The sequence below is a fragment of the Scyliorhinus torazame genome, chromosome 7 (assembly GCF_047496885.1).
Source record: "Scyliorhinus torazame isolate Kashiwa2021f chromosome 7, sScyTor2.1, whole genome shotgun sequence".
Taxonomy (NCBI): Eukaryota; Metazoa; Chordata; class Chondrichthyes; order Carcharhiniformes; family Scyliorhinidae; genus Scyliorhinus; species Scyliorhinus torazame.
This window is the reverse complement of record NC_092713.1, coordinates 198,111,565-198,127,067: the sequence shown is the minus strand read 5'-3', so window position 1 is coordinate 198,127,067 and position 15,503 is coordinate 198,111,565. Positions and strand designations below refer to the sequence as shown.

The following is a 15,503-nucleotide window of genomic DNA, read 5'->3' as shown; positions in this document are numbered from 1 at the left end:
CTGCTGTGAAATGTGGTCCCAGAAACTTGATAGCGGACCGACCAAATGAGCATTTGGCCCTGTTGAGCTGGAGGCCATTTTCATGAATCCTCTGGAAAACCTGTTTGAGGCGAGCGATGTGATCCTCTGGCATCGTGGACCAGATGATCACGTCATCCACATAGACTCTCACCCCCTCGATGCCCTCCATCATTTACTCCATTATGCGGTGAAATACTTCGGAAGCTGAGATGATACCAAAAGGCATGCGGTTGTAGCAATACCTGCCGAATGGAGTGTTAAAAGTGCACAGCTTCCGACTGGACACGTCCAGCTGTATCTGCCAGAAACCGCGGGAGGCGTCCAGCTTGGTAAAGAATTTGGCATGAGCCATCTCACAGATTAATTCTTCACGCTTGGGGATCGGGTAGTGCTCTCGCATTATGTTGCAATTCAGGTCTTTGGGATCAATGCAAATGCGGAGTTCACCAGAGGGTTTCTTGACGCAGACCATGGAGCTGACCCAGTCTGTTGGTTCTGTCACCTTTGAAATGATGCGTCTTGGAGCTCTTGTAGTTGCGTTTTCAGACGATCCTTGAAGGGAGATGGCACCCGGCGTGGTGCATGGATGACTGGGGTGGCATTCGGCTTGAGCAATATCTTGTAGCGATATGGGAGTGTGCCCATCCATTCAAACACATTGTGGTATTGCGTGAGAATGTCGTCAATCTCAGCCTGGAGATTCGCATTGGGCGAGGCAGTCGAGTGTCGGTGTCGAGGACATGGCATGGACTCGCTGGACGAGATTTAGGAGTTTGCATGCGCGAGCACCGAGCAGGGATGCCTTGTCAGGCCGGACGATCTCGAATCTTAACGTCGCCTTGATTGCCTTGTGAGATACACCTAGCTGACAAGACCCACTGGCAGCTATGGCATTACCATTGTAGTCAAGGAGCTGGCAGGCTGGTGGAAGAATGCTAGGTTGGTCTCGGAAGGTCCGACTGTGATATGAGGTTTGCAGACGCGCCAGTGTCCAATTTAAATCGGATGCGAGACTGGTTGACCGTGACGACAGCACACTACTCGTCGTCAGGATCCACACTCAGGATTGAAATGCGGTTTGCAGGCGCGGTGGAGACCAGCTCGCGTGTGGTGATGATGCCCACCTGATATAGAGACTCGAGGCAGTCAGCATCGAGGTCCGTTGGGCTGTCGGGATCAGAATCCTGCATGCCTTGTTGTACGCAGCGGACACGACTGCACTGCAGCTGGGATCGCTGGCTGTTGCTCGGTAAAGCGGACCTGCGCGTAATGCCCAGGCTTTCCACACTGTAGACATTGCCTTGCTTTGGCTGGACATTGCCGCTTTAAATGGGCGGAGCCACAATTTGGACACGTCATGACACTGACGTCAGCGCGTTCTGGGCGCCATCGCGCATGCGCAGTGCGGTCGGCCGACGTTCGTACATACGCATTAGGGTCATCGTCCACCCGGTCGTGGCGTGCATGCCGCCCTGATGCGAGAGTAACGATTTCTGGCATGCTCATGGACAACACACGTTTCGATTGCGATGGAGAGGTTCAACTGTTTGATTTTGAGGAGCTTCTCCCACAGGGAGTCGGACTGGACCCCAAAAACGATCTGATCCCAGATCATGGAATCAGCTGTCGAGTCATAATTACATGACTGCGCTAGGATGCGGAGATGGGTCAAGAAGGACTGAAAAGATTCATCCTTACCCTGAAGCCTCTGTTGGAAGATGTACCGTTCAAAGCTCCCATTGACCTCAATTTCGCAGTGGCTGTCGAATTTCAGCAGAACTGTCTTGAACTTCGTCTTGTCTTCGTCATCGGCAAACGTAAGCGAGTTATAGATGTCGATGGCTTGATCCCCCACAGTCGACAGGAACAGCGCGATCTTTCTGGCATCCGATGCTGCCTCGAGATCGGAGGCCTCGATATACAAGAGGAACTTCTGTTTGAAGACTTTCCAGTTGGCGCCGAGGTTGCCGAAGATCCGGAGTTGCAAAGGAGGCTGGATCTTTTCCATGCCGCTGGATGGCTGCTTCCTGGTCGTTGCAGATTCACTCGAGGTAGGTTCGTTAGAATTAATAGATTGATCCCATGATGAATCACCCAAGCATCTGACATGCACAGCTCAACCATTGCCTGGCTGTGCTAATTAATGACTAAACTGATTAGAGCAGTGAGCTGGATAATGGCTTTCACCTCAGGGAATCTGCATTCCTTCCGTATCAATCATCTGAATTCTGATGAACGGTCATCTACCTGAAATGTAGGGGTCAAATGGAGGGTCCTGACCCCTGTAATGTGTCACGAGCAGTCACCCAACAGTGCTTTTCCCTGAAGTGACCAACTGGTGACTAGAGAGCATAAGTGCCCTGCAGTTTAGGATAGAAAGTAGATTCTGGAAGCTCAAGGGACAGTAAGAGTTGCTCCAGCATGGAGGGAGCTGTAGTCTGCATTACGGGCAAAGGAGAGAGAGCGGGCGCCTCCACTTTTGAATTTAAAAATGACCATAGCTCTGGCCAGATAGGTGGAGCGGGCCTCAAAGCTCATAAGACTATAAGACAAAGGAGTAGAATTAGGCCATTCGGCCTGTCTAGTCTGCTCCGGCATTCAATCATGGCTGCTATGTTTCTCATTCCCATTCTCCTGCCTTCTCCTCATAACCCCAATCCCCATATTAATCAAGTATCTATCTATCTGTGTCTTAAAGACTCTCAGTGAATTGGCCTCCACAGCCTTCTGTGGCAAAGAGTTCCACAGATTCACCACCCTCTGGCTGAAGAAATTCCTCATCTCTGTTTTAAAGGATTGTCCCTTCAGTCTGAGGCTGTGCCCTCAGGTTCTAGTTTCCTCTACTAGTGGAATCATTCTTTCCACGTCCACTCTACCTTGGCCTTTCGGCATTTTGTAAGTTTCAATAAGATCCCCCCCCTCATCCTTCCGAAACCCATCATGTACGTAGCGAGAGGCCTCAACCTGTCCCCATGTGGAACTGTGACCTCCCCAGTCTGCCACTGGGAAGTGAAATCCAGGGAGCTAGCCTCTGATAATTGATATTTTGCTCAGGTTAATTGGTGACCCCATGCATGCCGATACTCTTCCATCTCCAATCCCATCTCTGGGAAAATGGGTCAAGGGGCAGGATGATACTGGTGCAGTGGCCGGCTGCACCAAGTTACTTTCACTCTTTCACTCTGACTTCCATTCTCTGCCCCACATCAAGTGAAGATTATACCTGTTTATAAGTTTTGCGTCCATAAGCATTGACTGACCTGCTAAGTATTTTCCAATGTTCGCTGTTTCGGTTTCAGATTTTGCAGCATCTGCAGCATTTTACTTTCCTGTTTCCCGTGTTTCAGGGAGTTCCTGACATATGCAGCCCAATAATGCCCTTGGCATCATCCCTCACTTGTGCCGAGTGACCAAATCCCAGCCGAGGTGATGCCATTGACTCGATGGGTCAAATGGCCTCGTTTTGCACTATAGGGATTCTATGTGTAAATGTGTTGACCGGGATTCTCCGACCCAGCGCCCCCCCCCCCCCACCCCGACGCCGGTACTCCGGCGCCGATTCTCGGGAGCCTGTGGGATCGCCGCCGCGCCCGTCGGGGGCCGTTACAAGCAGTCTCCAGGCGATTCTCCGGGCCGAGTACCCGCCGAGTTCGGCCGAGTCCCACCGGCGTGGGTTACTCTGGTCTCACCCGGCGGGACCTGGATGTTCTGCCTTCCACTTTACCTAGAAGGTACAATATTGAATGGCTGCTACAAAAAGCTCCTTTCAACATTGGGTCAGGGCAAAATAGGGCTCAACCAATATAGCCCTCTTGAGAAAGTGTCCCAACGACACTCTGCTTCTAGGCTTGTACATGAAGCGCAGTCAGCTCAGTGAGATACCATAAAATTATCATTGGCGATACTGAAGGAGGGAAATATTGGAAACAAGACACGAGGGTGGACTCATGTTGAGGTGTCAGGGGCGGGATTCTGTGATTCAGAGGCTAAGTGTTGACGCCGTGGGGAACACCGTCGCGTTTCTCAACGGCGTCAACACGGCCTCAAGATCAGCAATTCTGGGCTCTACAGGGGGCCAGCATGGCACTGGAGCGGTTCACGCCGCTCCAGCTGCTGATCCCGGCATCAACTGGGCGCCGCAGGATCTGCGCATGCGCAGTGGCACTAGCGCCAACGTGTGCATGCACAGTGGCTTCCTTCAACGCGCTGCCCCAATGCAACTTGGCGCAGGCCTACAGGGGCCGGCATGGAAGAAAGGAGGCCCCCAGCCGGAGAAGCCGGCCCGCCGATCAGTGGGCCTCGATCGCAGGCCAGGCCACATCGGAGCCTCCCCACCATGTCGGACGCCCTGCCCCCCCCGCTCCCCCACTCCCCCCACACGCCGTGTTCTCGCTGGCTGAGAGCAGGCGTGGATGGCACCGGCGGGACTCGGCTTTTTTACGACGGCCGCTTAGCCCATCCCGGGCCGAGAATCGGCGGACTGGCCCCCAACCGGCGCCGCGCCAAACACGCCAGTGTCAATGGCGCCAATTCGCCACTCGCGGAGAATCGCGTCCCGGCGTTGGGGCAGCGTGGCGTGATTCACGCCGGTCGCGGGCTGAGCGAATCCAGCCCCAGGAGTCTCATCTGCTCAGAGAGCTGCTGAGAGACCTACGCTGCCTCTTTTTGCGACGGCCCACTGAACCGCAAGCCAATCGGGCCATGGTGAGGCCACGTTTGGGCCTTCCTCAGAACCAAGCAGAAATCTTGCCTAAGAAGATCAATTAGTGGTCAGCAAAAGTTGTACTCAACAATGCCACTGGGGAGGCTGGGGCTGCTACCGGAAGGACAGGCACCGCTGACTGACCCAGGCCACAGGTACATAATGAGGGGGGGGGGGGGGAATGGTTGTGCAGGGTTGGATTGTGGGGTGCTGGGTGCAAGGGCAAGGGGAGGGGGGGCTCTCAGCAGGACCCCCCTTCCTGATACCAAAAGAGAAAATGCTGTAAAATCTCAGAAGGTCTGCAGCATCTGTAAAGAGAGAAAAGAACTAACATTTCGAGTCCAGGCGACCCTTTGTGCCCCCTTCCTGATGTTGAGTCCATTGATCAGGCCTTTCATCAAGGGACCCCTACCCCCTGCTACAACAGAGGTGACGAGCACCTCTGACTTGATTGACTCCATGAACTCGGTGTGCCAAATGGCCCTCTTCTGCACTGTAGGGATTCTATGAAGCAGCCCGCACAGGTTTACTTATTGTGCTCGCTGCATGAAGACAGGCCCACCCGCAATGGGCCTTAATTGGCCACTTATGGATATCAGTGGGCAGTTGGGCAAAGTTCCAGTACATCATCGTCCTGCCAAATTACATGCCCTTCCTGCCTCCAAATTCGCCACCAGCGAGAGCAGACGATTCAAGTGTACATTTGATACACAAGTCCGCTTCATGCAAGAAATTCAGTGTCGACCCTTCAACTTTCAGTCTTCTCACAGGTCATTCCCCTTTTCTTTGACAGCTCTATATTGTAAACTTGTTCTTTCAGCATATCCAGGAGCTGGAGGCGACACTGTACAATGCATTACAGCAAGACACCGTCATAAAGCTTGGTGAATCGCTGACCGAAAAGCAGAAGGATGACTTGCGAACGGCTGTAGAGAAATTGAGACGTCAGATGCTGAGGAAGAGCAGGGAGTACGACTGCCAAATCCTGCAGGAGAGAATGGAACTCCTCCAACAAGCACATCAGGTAAGGTTCAAATTAAATAGCATGTTTACAAAAATTCCACTAGTTTAGGTAGCAGATCTATTGATGTGGAGAGGAAGGAGTGGGTCAGAATTTTGGAGGACAGTGAATCCATTGCTATTACACCATATTTAAGTCCTTCCATAAGTTCCACCAGAGATGAGAGAGGATAAGATGGAGCCAATGACTTGGGCCTAGATCGATCGAGGCCCAAATTGTTGGCTCCATTAGGGGTAGCAAAGGCATTGTTAACTTTTATGAATAACTGGGAGGGGTGGGGGGCGGATCTATGGCTGTCTTTACACCCAAGTGATAAGAAATTTTATTTTCTCCCCATGTCCATCAGATTTACTCCAGGATGTACTTTTGTATGGTGGGTGGGTGCTTTCTCCCCTGGGTCAGGAAGGCGGGGTCTTGGCTAATGTAATTTCAGACTATGCGCCACACTTTGTGGACTTGGTTCTGGAGTCAGGTCCCTCTCAGCGCCCACTGTGGAGGTTGAATGCAGCACTATTAGCAGATGAAGGATCTTGTGGGCGTATGCCTTCTGTCATTGAGAAATATGTCAGGTTCAATAAGAACGAGTCTCTCACCTTCTTACTATGGGAAGCCTTTAAGGTTGTTATTAATCTATAAGGCACATATGGACAGGACTGTGAGGATGTTGTGGCAGAGGCTGATGGACTCTATCCTTGGGGTGGACCACCGGTACTCGTTTGCTCGAGGGCGATATTCAATGAATGTGGGGAGAGGGTCAATAACATTTTAGCTCATCAGCTGAAGTGGCAGGGGGCTTCTGGGAGATCATGCTGATTAGGGATTTGAGTGACAGTTTAGCTTCCACCCCAGGCAAAGTCAACACGGATTTCTGGACATTCCACAAGAATTTTTATAGGTCAGTGTCCCCAGAGGAGAATTCGGATATGGCCAAATTTTTAGATGGGTTGGCCTTCCCATTGCTGGAGACTGAGGGTGGAGTTGGAGGCCCCTTAAGTCCTGAGGAGATACTGAAAAGTATTGGATCAATGCAAATTGGTAAAGCCCCCGGTCCTGATGGGTTCCCGATCTAGTTCTACATGACGTTTGTGCGTCAGTTGACTCCATTAATATTGGACATGTTCAATGACTCTTTGTTCCGGGGTTTATTGCCCACCACACTTACACAGAATTCTATCTCTCTTTTCCTGAAGCAAGAGAAGGACCCCATGGATTGGGTCATATCTACCCATATCGCTTTTGAATGCAACGCCAAATTGTTAGCCAAGGTGTTGGCAATGCGATTAGAGTCTTGACTCCCGGAGACGATTGCGAAAGTCCAGGCAGGCTTTGTCAAGGGTCGGAAATTGTCGGCCAATATACGATGGTTGTTCTGTCCCCCTCTCCTGTGTCCAAGCAGGAGGTGATTGTGTCCATGGACACCGAGAAAGCATTTGAAAGAGTGGAGTGGGGATATCTTTGGGGTCCTTGGGAGGTTCGGTCTGGGGCAGAAGTTCATTTTGTTGGTTTGACTTTTGAATAAGGCCCCATGGCTAGTGTCTGCACTAATGTCTTGAGCTCAGGGTATTTTCTGTTGAACAGGGTACAAGATAGGGGTGTCCATTTTCTCCGCTTTTGTTTACCTTAGCCATTGAACCATTAGGCATAGCATTGAGATCTTCCGATAGATCGAGGAAGATAAGGCGAGAAGAGAGGAAACATAGGGGGCGGGATTGTCTGATCCCGTCCCGACGCCGGCTGCCGTATTCTCTGGCGCCACGCCAGTCGGGGACCGTTGGCTGCAGCCCCGCCCCCCCCGGCAATTCTCCGGGCCCCGATGGGCCGAGCGGCCGGCCGTTTTTGGCCACTCCCGCCGGCGTGAATCACTCACCTCTGCCACCGGCGGGACCTGGCAGGTAAGTCGGCGGGAGTGGTCCTTGCGGGGGGGGGGGGGGTCCAACCCAGGGGGACCTCCACGGTGGCCTGGCCCGTGCTCTGCGGGCGGGGCACTTATTCCTTCCGCGCCGGCCATGGCGGAGAAGAGATACCCCCCCCCACGCATGTGCCAAACTACGCCAGCCAGTCTACGCATGCGTGGGACCATGCCGCCGGTTCCACGCAGGCACGAGATCACACCGGCCCATGCGCAAACTCGCGGCGTCCCTTCGGCGCCGGCTGGAGCGCCGCCAACCCCTCTGGCGTCCACCTAGCCCCCGAAAGTGTGGAGAATTCTGCACTTTTGGGGGCTGTTGACGCCGAGTGGTTGGCGACGGTTCTCCCGCCGGTGTGGGGACTTAGTCCCCAGAAGGGAGAATTCTGGCCAGGGTGTCTTTATAAGCAGACGATCTATTCCTTTATATTACAGATCCAGTCTCCACTATGGGTGAAATAATGAAGCTACTCAGGAGCTTTGTGTCCTTTTCTGGGTGTAGGTTGAATCTGGACAAGTGCAAATACTTTCCGGTCAATCCCCCAAGGGAGGGGAGCCAAACTGGGGGTGTTACCTTTTCATCCTGCCAGATCTATCTTTCATTATCTGGGTATCCGGTTGGCTCTTGATTGGGACTCACTTCATAAATTGAACTATGCTAGTCTGGTGAGGAGGGGTAAGTCTGACTTGCAAAGGTGGGATAACTTCTCCCTGTCCTTGGTGGGCAGGGTCCAGACTATTAAAATGAATGTCTTCCCAAGGTTTTTATTTATTTTTCAATGTTACCACATTTTTCTTCGTATGTGCTTTTTTGGGGGGTTAATAAGTTGGAGTTCTACTTTGTTCGGGCGGGCAAATCCCCAAAGACCCGTAGAACATTTCTCCAGATGAATAGACAGTTGGTGGTTTTAGAGTTACCCAAACGCTATTCTATTATTGGGCAGCCAATGTTGAGAAGGTGTTAGGATGGGTTAGGGATCTGACTTCCATATGGGGACAGATGGACATGAGTTCTTGCAGGTGTTCTAGCTTGGTTGCATTGGTAACCTCCTCACTTCCATTGTGCCCTGCGAGGTTTTCTTCAAACCCAGTGATGAAGGAACCCTGAGGATATGGAAGCAATTTGGACATTATTTTAAGCTTAGCTCCATATCATTGTTGGCCCCTATCTGTGGTAACCATCTTTTTGTGCTGTTGAATTTAAACTCGATGTTTAGGTCATGGGAGGGGAAGAATCTCAAGAGGTTGGGCACTTGTTCATGGAGGGGTGTTTTGCCAGCTTTGAGGAGCTATTGATAAAGTTTCAACTCTCTGCGGTGAACTCATTCCGACACGTCCAGATTCATAACTTTTTGCAAAAGACTTTTCCTAATTTTGCTTGTCACCACCATCGTCCCTGTTGAGGAGGATTCTGTCTTTAGCTGGTTCAGGTGGGCAGTATTTTTGATATCTATGGCCAAATCTTGTCAGCTGTGTCAGCCCCAGTGGGATAGGGTGAGGGCAAAGTGGGAAGGGGATATGGGACCTATTTTGGACGAGGAGGTTTGGAGTGAGGCCCTTGGCAGGGTAAACTCCACGGCCTCCTGTGCGCTGCTCAGCCTAATTTAGTTTAAGGTTATGCATGGGCCTCAGCTGTCTAAGGCCAGGATAAGTGGTTTAATTTTGGGGGCTGGAAGACAAGTGCGAGCAGTGTTCCCGGGGGCTGGCTAATCGTACTCATATGTTCTGGTCTTGTCCCACGTTGTTAAACTTTTGGGTCTCCTTCTTCAACACCATGTCAGTAATTCCTAACATCAAACTGGAGCCTTGTCCTTTGGTGGCCACTTTCGGGGTGTCGGACTCACCGGTGCTGCAGATGGGATGGAGGCAGATATTCTCGCCTTTGCCTCGTTAATAGCCCGGAGGTGAGTTCTGCTTGGGTGGAGGTCTCCTACTCTGCTCAGTCCGATTGGGTGACCTCACGGAACATTTGCATTTGAAGACTGTCTAATACCATCAGAGGTCAGTTGAGGTGTTCTATCTGAGATGGCAGCCATTCATTTCCTTTTTTAAGGAGTTAGTCACCATCAGTTGTTTGCGGGGGTGGAGGGGGGTTAGTTTTTTTTCCTTACGATTGGGAGAGCGCATTTTTTTGTTGTTGGATGTGATCCATACTGTTTGTTGTGCTTCTTTTATATTGTAACTCGTAACATCCATTTTTAAAATGGTTATATTGTTTAAAATGAAAATTTTTCAATAAAAATATTTAAAAATAAAGAAATCAGCAGCATTTTGAACCTTTTCATCCAGAAGCTGGACAGTAGATCTCTTTATGAAGTCTTTCAGCTGTCATTGTACTTTTTTCTGTCTCCGAGAAGGGGATCCAATTGAACTTGAAAATTACAGAGAGTATCTTGCTGATTTCTGATGCTATTAAAATGGTTTCTCGCATTGTCATGCCGCAAGTGTTGGTCTATCGGAAGCTGATGGAGAAATTTGAAAATAAATGCTGGGTTTGAGATTGGACCCCTATGGAAAGGGACAGGTTGTGGCTTTACCTGTGATTGCAGCACCAGGAAGCTCAGGGGAACCCAAGCACAGTGTTATTATTGATTTTTCATCTGTCTTTCATCCTTCATTAAGAAATAGACGGCAAGATCTTGAATTTTATCTTGATTGTGCCCTCCAGTTCCGAAGTGCTTGTAAGAGTAAATAGAGAGTCTCGAAAGACCAATCTGAGGCAAGCCTAACAAACTTCTCCTATCTGGCTTGATGCCTTACATAATGAGATGTTGGATGGTTTTGTCTATTCTGCACATCCTTATGAGGGAGGAGTCTGAATTAGTCCTGAGGTAAAATGGTGAGGAGTTGTCACTGTCGTTGCTTTTCTAGGCTGGCAGCTCTTTGTCCTTTCAACAGTCTCTCCTGGTTTTCTAAGTCAGAACAAGACTATTGCCTTTTGTAACTCTTTATTTCAAAGATCATCCGATTTGTTTGTGTTTTGTTCAAAATGTGGGGTGTCATTCTCCGACCCCCTGCCGGGTTGGAGAATCGCCGGGGGCTGCCGTGAATCCCGCCCCCGCCGGTTGCCAAAGTCTCCGGTACCGGATATTCGGCAGGGGCGGGAATTGGGCTGCGCCGGTTGGCGGGCCCCCCCCGCTCGATTCTCCGGCCCGGATGGGCCGAAGTACCGCCGATAAATTGCCTGTCCCGTCGGCGTGGATTAAACCACCTTTTGAACGGCGGGACAAGGCGGCGTGGGCGGGCTCCGGGGTCCTGGGGGGGGCGCGGGGCGATCTGGCCCCGGGGTGCCCCCACGGTGGCCTCGCCCGCGATCGGGGCCCAGCGATCCACGGGCGGGCCTGTGCCGTGGGGGCACTCTTTCCCTTCCGCCTCCGCCACGGTCTCCACCATGGCGGAGGCGGAAGAGACTCCCTCCACTGCGCATGCGTGGGAAACTGTCAGCGGCCGCTGACGCTCCCGCGCATGCGCCGCCTGGGGATGTCATTTCCGCGCCAGCTGGCGGGGCAACAAAGGCCGTTTCCGCCAGCTGGCGGGGCGGAAATTCCTCCGGCGTCGACCTAGCCCCTCAATGTTGGGGCTCGGCCCCCAAAGATGCGGAGCATTCCGCACCTTTGGGGCGGCGCGATGCTCGTCTGATTGGCGCCGTTTTGGGCGCCAGTCGGCGGACATCGCGCCGTTTCCGGAGAATTTCGCCCCACGTGGTGTCTGGAATATTATCCCAAAGTTTTTCGGACACAGGAAATCAAAATGAATTGCTTTCTTCAATGAAGCAGGATTTAAGGTCAGAGAAAATTGGATCTAGATTGAAAGAGAATGTCAAAGCTGAAATCCAGAGAGTAAGGCAGAAGATAGGACAGGGTGGAGAGGAGAAAGGGGAAGAGGAGTCTTCATTTCACAGGAATAGAGTTTGGGACTTTAATAATTTGTGCAAATGTGTCATTTTAATAATGGTTAAATGATTTTAGAAATCTGTATGAGTGTGAGAATGTTATCACCACTCAACTCTGAAAGCAAATTGCCTCAACACCACAAACCTCTTTTCAATCACCTCTTGATAAGGAGTGATTTAGGTTCCCAGAGCAGCCATCACTGAGACTGCTGGTTGTCCTGAGAGAAAGATCTGTGGCTTGTACCAAAGCCTTCCACTGCACCAGAGGGAAGTGCGATGTCACAGGAGATTCAGAGGACTGGAATCCAGGGCAAGCTACACTCTCGCTTCACCGCTGTCAACCTGGACCTAATGCTGGAGACCATGATCGAGAGGAGGAATTATGTCCTTTCATAGAGGATGTCAGGAGGAGCATAGCTTGTTGCTAAGTAGGAGTGCCTATCTGTTCAGCATCATCTCCCTCCAACTTCAATTATTCCTCCTGTCTCATCTCCTGCTCCTTCTCCAATGAGCTTCCTCCTTCTAGGACCATCATCTAGGTCCATAACCCTCTGGAGGGAATGTTACAGAGAATGCAACATGCCACCACAATGATTGAGACTCTTTCAGGAGGATATTGGAGTGCACTACCCAACTGCTCCAGGCACCAGAATTACACCTTCAGAAGCCTGGTGGCCTGCTCAATGGCTGTCTTACTGAGTCAGTGGCATTGGTTGTATTGCCTTTGAACCTCGTTTGGAACTCCTGTAGAAAGGGGGAGTAGCCATCTCTTCAAGCGATGTCTCTTGATCCCCACAATCCCTATACACATATTTTGGAGTTCGGAGTTGTGTTAGTGCGGACCCTTTAAGGGGCGAGCCCTTGAAATCCATGTGATTGGCTTCGGACCTATCACATGGGAGCATGTGAATGCCGACCAATGGGGAGAAAACGCTGGGCCCTGAGAGCAGGAGCCTGGCTAGTGTGGACCTCGCAGCCAGAGATTATGACCTAAATATTGTTGCTCTGTGCCTGTATGTAGTTGCCTTTGCCTATTGTTAATTAAACCCTTTGTTGAATAATGGAAGTCTCCAGTGTATTGTCTCAACCCACCACATTGACAACGAGTGTAAACCGGATCGATCACTCTCCTCAGCACTTCAGTATTCGAGGAGGGAAGGAAGAAGCCTCCAGAACAAATTAAAAATCAGGATGCATCGACAGTAGCATTAAAACAGTGAGTGTAAATGCCAATGATAGGGAAGTTAGATCCGTTCGACCAGGGGGCTGAAGGCTGGAGTTAGCACATCAAACAGCTGTGCTACGTTTTGACAGTGAATAAAATAACAGGGGAGGAGAAACAAAATGTTATCCTGTTGAAGATTTGTGCTTCCCTCGCTGGGGGCAGTGCAACTACTGAAGACCACCAGTAATGAACAAGGGGGTTTACTAACAATAGGCAAAGAGAACTATTTACATTCACAGAGCAACAATATTTAGGTCGTATCTTTCGAAAATCTTGGTCTATGCTTCCTTTATTCGGCCCAACTCATTCTGCAACGCATCCTTGCATCTACATAAGACGTCCTGGAAAACACTGCTTGAAATTTTGAAGATCTCCAGCCACTTTAACTTAATTAGCTGCAGCCAGTCCCATCCCATTAGGCTTGGTCCATGTCCCTCCAAGGCAGCTGGATTTTTTTGTTCCTTGGAAGACACTGACATACTGGTGATCCCCAAATATTCAGGGTTTCCTCGTGTAGGTCGGGAACCTGGTCGTTGTGTTGCTCAAATTCAAGGACTGAACCGCTTCTCCAATATAGCCGAATATCCACACCCCTGACCAACACCTCAGTATCGACCTCCATCTTCAAAGGTCTTCCATTCACCTGCGTGACTATCCTGATCGGGGCTGTTTCATTCGCTTGGACAGCTTTTAATCGGTAAATGTCATGGGCGAAATTCTCCCCCCCCCCCCCCACGCCGGGTGGGAGAATTGCCGGGGTGCCGCGCGTGTCCCGCCACGCCGCCCTGACACCCGCACGCGATTCTCCCACCCCCCCCAAACCGGCGCAGCGAGAATCATGGCTGGCCGCTCGGAGAATCGCCGCTCGCCGTTTGCAACGGACAGGCGGCGATTCTCCGGCCCATATGGGCCGAGCGGCCTGCCCAACACGACGGGTTCCTGCTGGCGCCGTCCACACCTGGTTGCTGCCGGCGGGAACAGCGCGGGAATGCTGGGGGGGCTGCCTGTGTGGGGGGGAGGGGGGTTCCTGCACCGGGGGGGGCCCTCAAATGCAGTCTGGCCCGCGATCGTTGCCCACCGATTGGCGGGCCAGCCTCCCTGAAGGAGGACCTCCTTTCCTCCGCCCCCCGCAAGATCCATCCGACATCTTCTTGCGGTGAGGACGGCAACCGCACATGCGCGAGTTGGTGCCGATGAACCAGCGCATGAGCAGGTGACGTCATTTACACGACGCCGGCCGTGTCATTTACGTGGCGCCGCTTTTACGTGGCTCCAAGGCCCGGCGCGCGCAAATGATGCAACGCCGCTCCTAGCCCCCCGGGGGCGGGAGAATAGGGGGCTGGGAGCGGGATCCGATGCAGGAGTGAAACACTGCGGTTTTCACTCCGGCATCGGCACTTAGACTCCCGATAGGAGAATTGCGCACAATGTTCCTCATCAGAATTCCTCTCCACTTGGTTCATAGGCACTTGGGGCGGGATTCTCCACTCCCACGCCGAAGTGGCCGCACCGTCGTGAACGCCGTCGAGGTTCATGACGGCGCGGAACGGCCCCGGTCCCGACCGATTCAGGCCCTGACAATGGGCCAGGATCGGGGCCGCGTTATCTACACGCGCCAGGCCTTGTCGCCCGCGTAAAAGCGGCGCCGCATAGATGACGAGGCCGGCGCCGCACAACGGGCGTCATCCGCGCATGCGCGGGTTGGCCGGCGCCCATCCGCGCATGCGTGGTTGTCGTCCTCTCTAAATCCGCCCCGCAAGAAGATGGGGGAACGGATCTTGCGGGGCTGCAGAAGGAAGGAGGTCCTCCTTCAGAGAGGACGGCCCGACGATCGGTGGGCACCGATCGCGGGCCACCCCACATTCCAGGTGAAGCCCGGTGCAGGATCCCCCCTCGCCCCCCCCACAGGCCGCCCCCCCCAGCGTTCACGCACTGCTCACGACTGCAGCGACCAGGTGTGGACGGCGCCGGGGGGAACCTGCCGTTTTGGCCTGGCCGCTTGGCCCATCCGGGCCTGAGAATAGCGGGGGTGCCGGAGAATCGCCATTTTGGGTGTCTCCGGCGATTCTGCGGCCCGCGAAACTCGACTGGGCCGTTCCCGCCGCTTGGGAGAATCGCAGAAGGGTGTCCCCGGAAATTTTGGCGACCCAGGCGATTCTCCCAACCGGCGCGGGAGTGGAGAATCGCCACTTGGCAGCAGTCTGCTGCTGCTACTGTGATTTTCAATTGGCCGTTCTGCCTAGCATGGCAACATGTCTAGTTATGGCCCTTTTGATTTCAGCGAAAACAGACCAACCCACAACAATGACATGTTTCCTCGGGGTAGTCCTCCCCGCCCCCCACATCGGTAGCAATCCTCATCTCTCTTGAGCTGATGATCTGTTTTCTTCACGGACTGCTGACTACGATCCTGCCCCGAGGACCTTGGCTGGCTTTCTCCTGTGCCTGTCAATCTGGCTGCGCACCTCACGGCCATACTGCCCCACAACTGGTTTACTTCCCCTTCTGGTGAGCTTTGGAATTCTGTTGCGCATCCGGTCACTGAGCTATTTCAATCGCCTTGTCTTAAGTAATCTTTGTTTCAGCCAGGAGGTTTTTTTGCATGCTCAAGTTGATAATTCCACACAATAAACGGTCACACATCATGGGCGAGATTCTCCGACCCCCCACTGGCGTGAATCTCCGGAAATCGCGCCACGCTGGTTTGGCGGGCCCCCCCACGCGATTCTCCGGCCC

At 52.4% G+C, this 15,503-nt stretch overlaps 1 protein-coding gene across 2 annotated transcripts in view; it reads left to right on the top strand.

Annotated features, from left to right (window-relative positions):
* The window catches only part of LOC140426776 (janus kinase and microtubule-interacting protein 2-like), a 388,630-nt gene that overhangs the window by 351,098 nt on the left and 22,029 nt on the right, over positions 1-15,503 (top strand). For both annotated transcript variants that reach the window (XM_072511933.1, XM_072511934.1), the window contains exon 20: positions 5,544-5,747. In XM_072511933.1, coding sequence (XP_072368034.1) covers positions 5,544-5,747 — 204 coding nt within the window. The remainder of the gene's footprint in view (positions 1-5,543; positions 5,748-15,503) is intronic.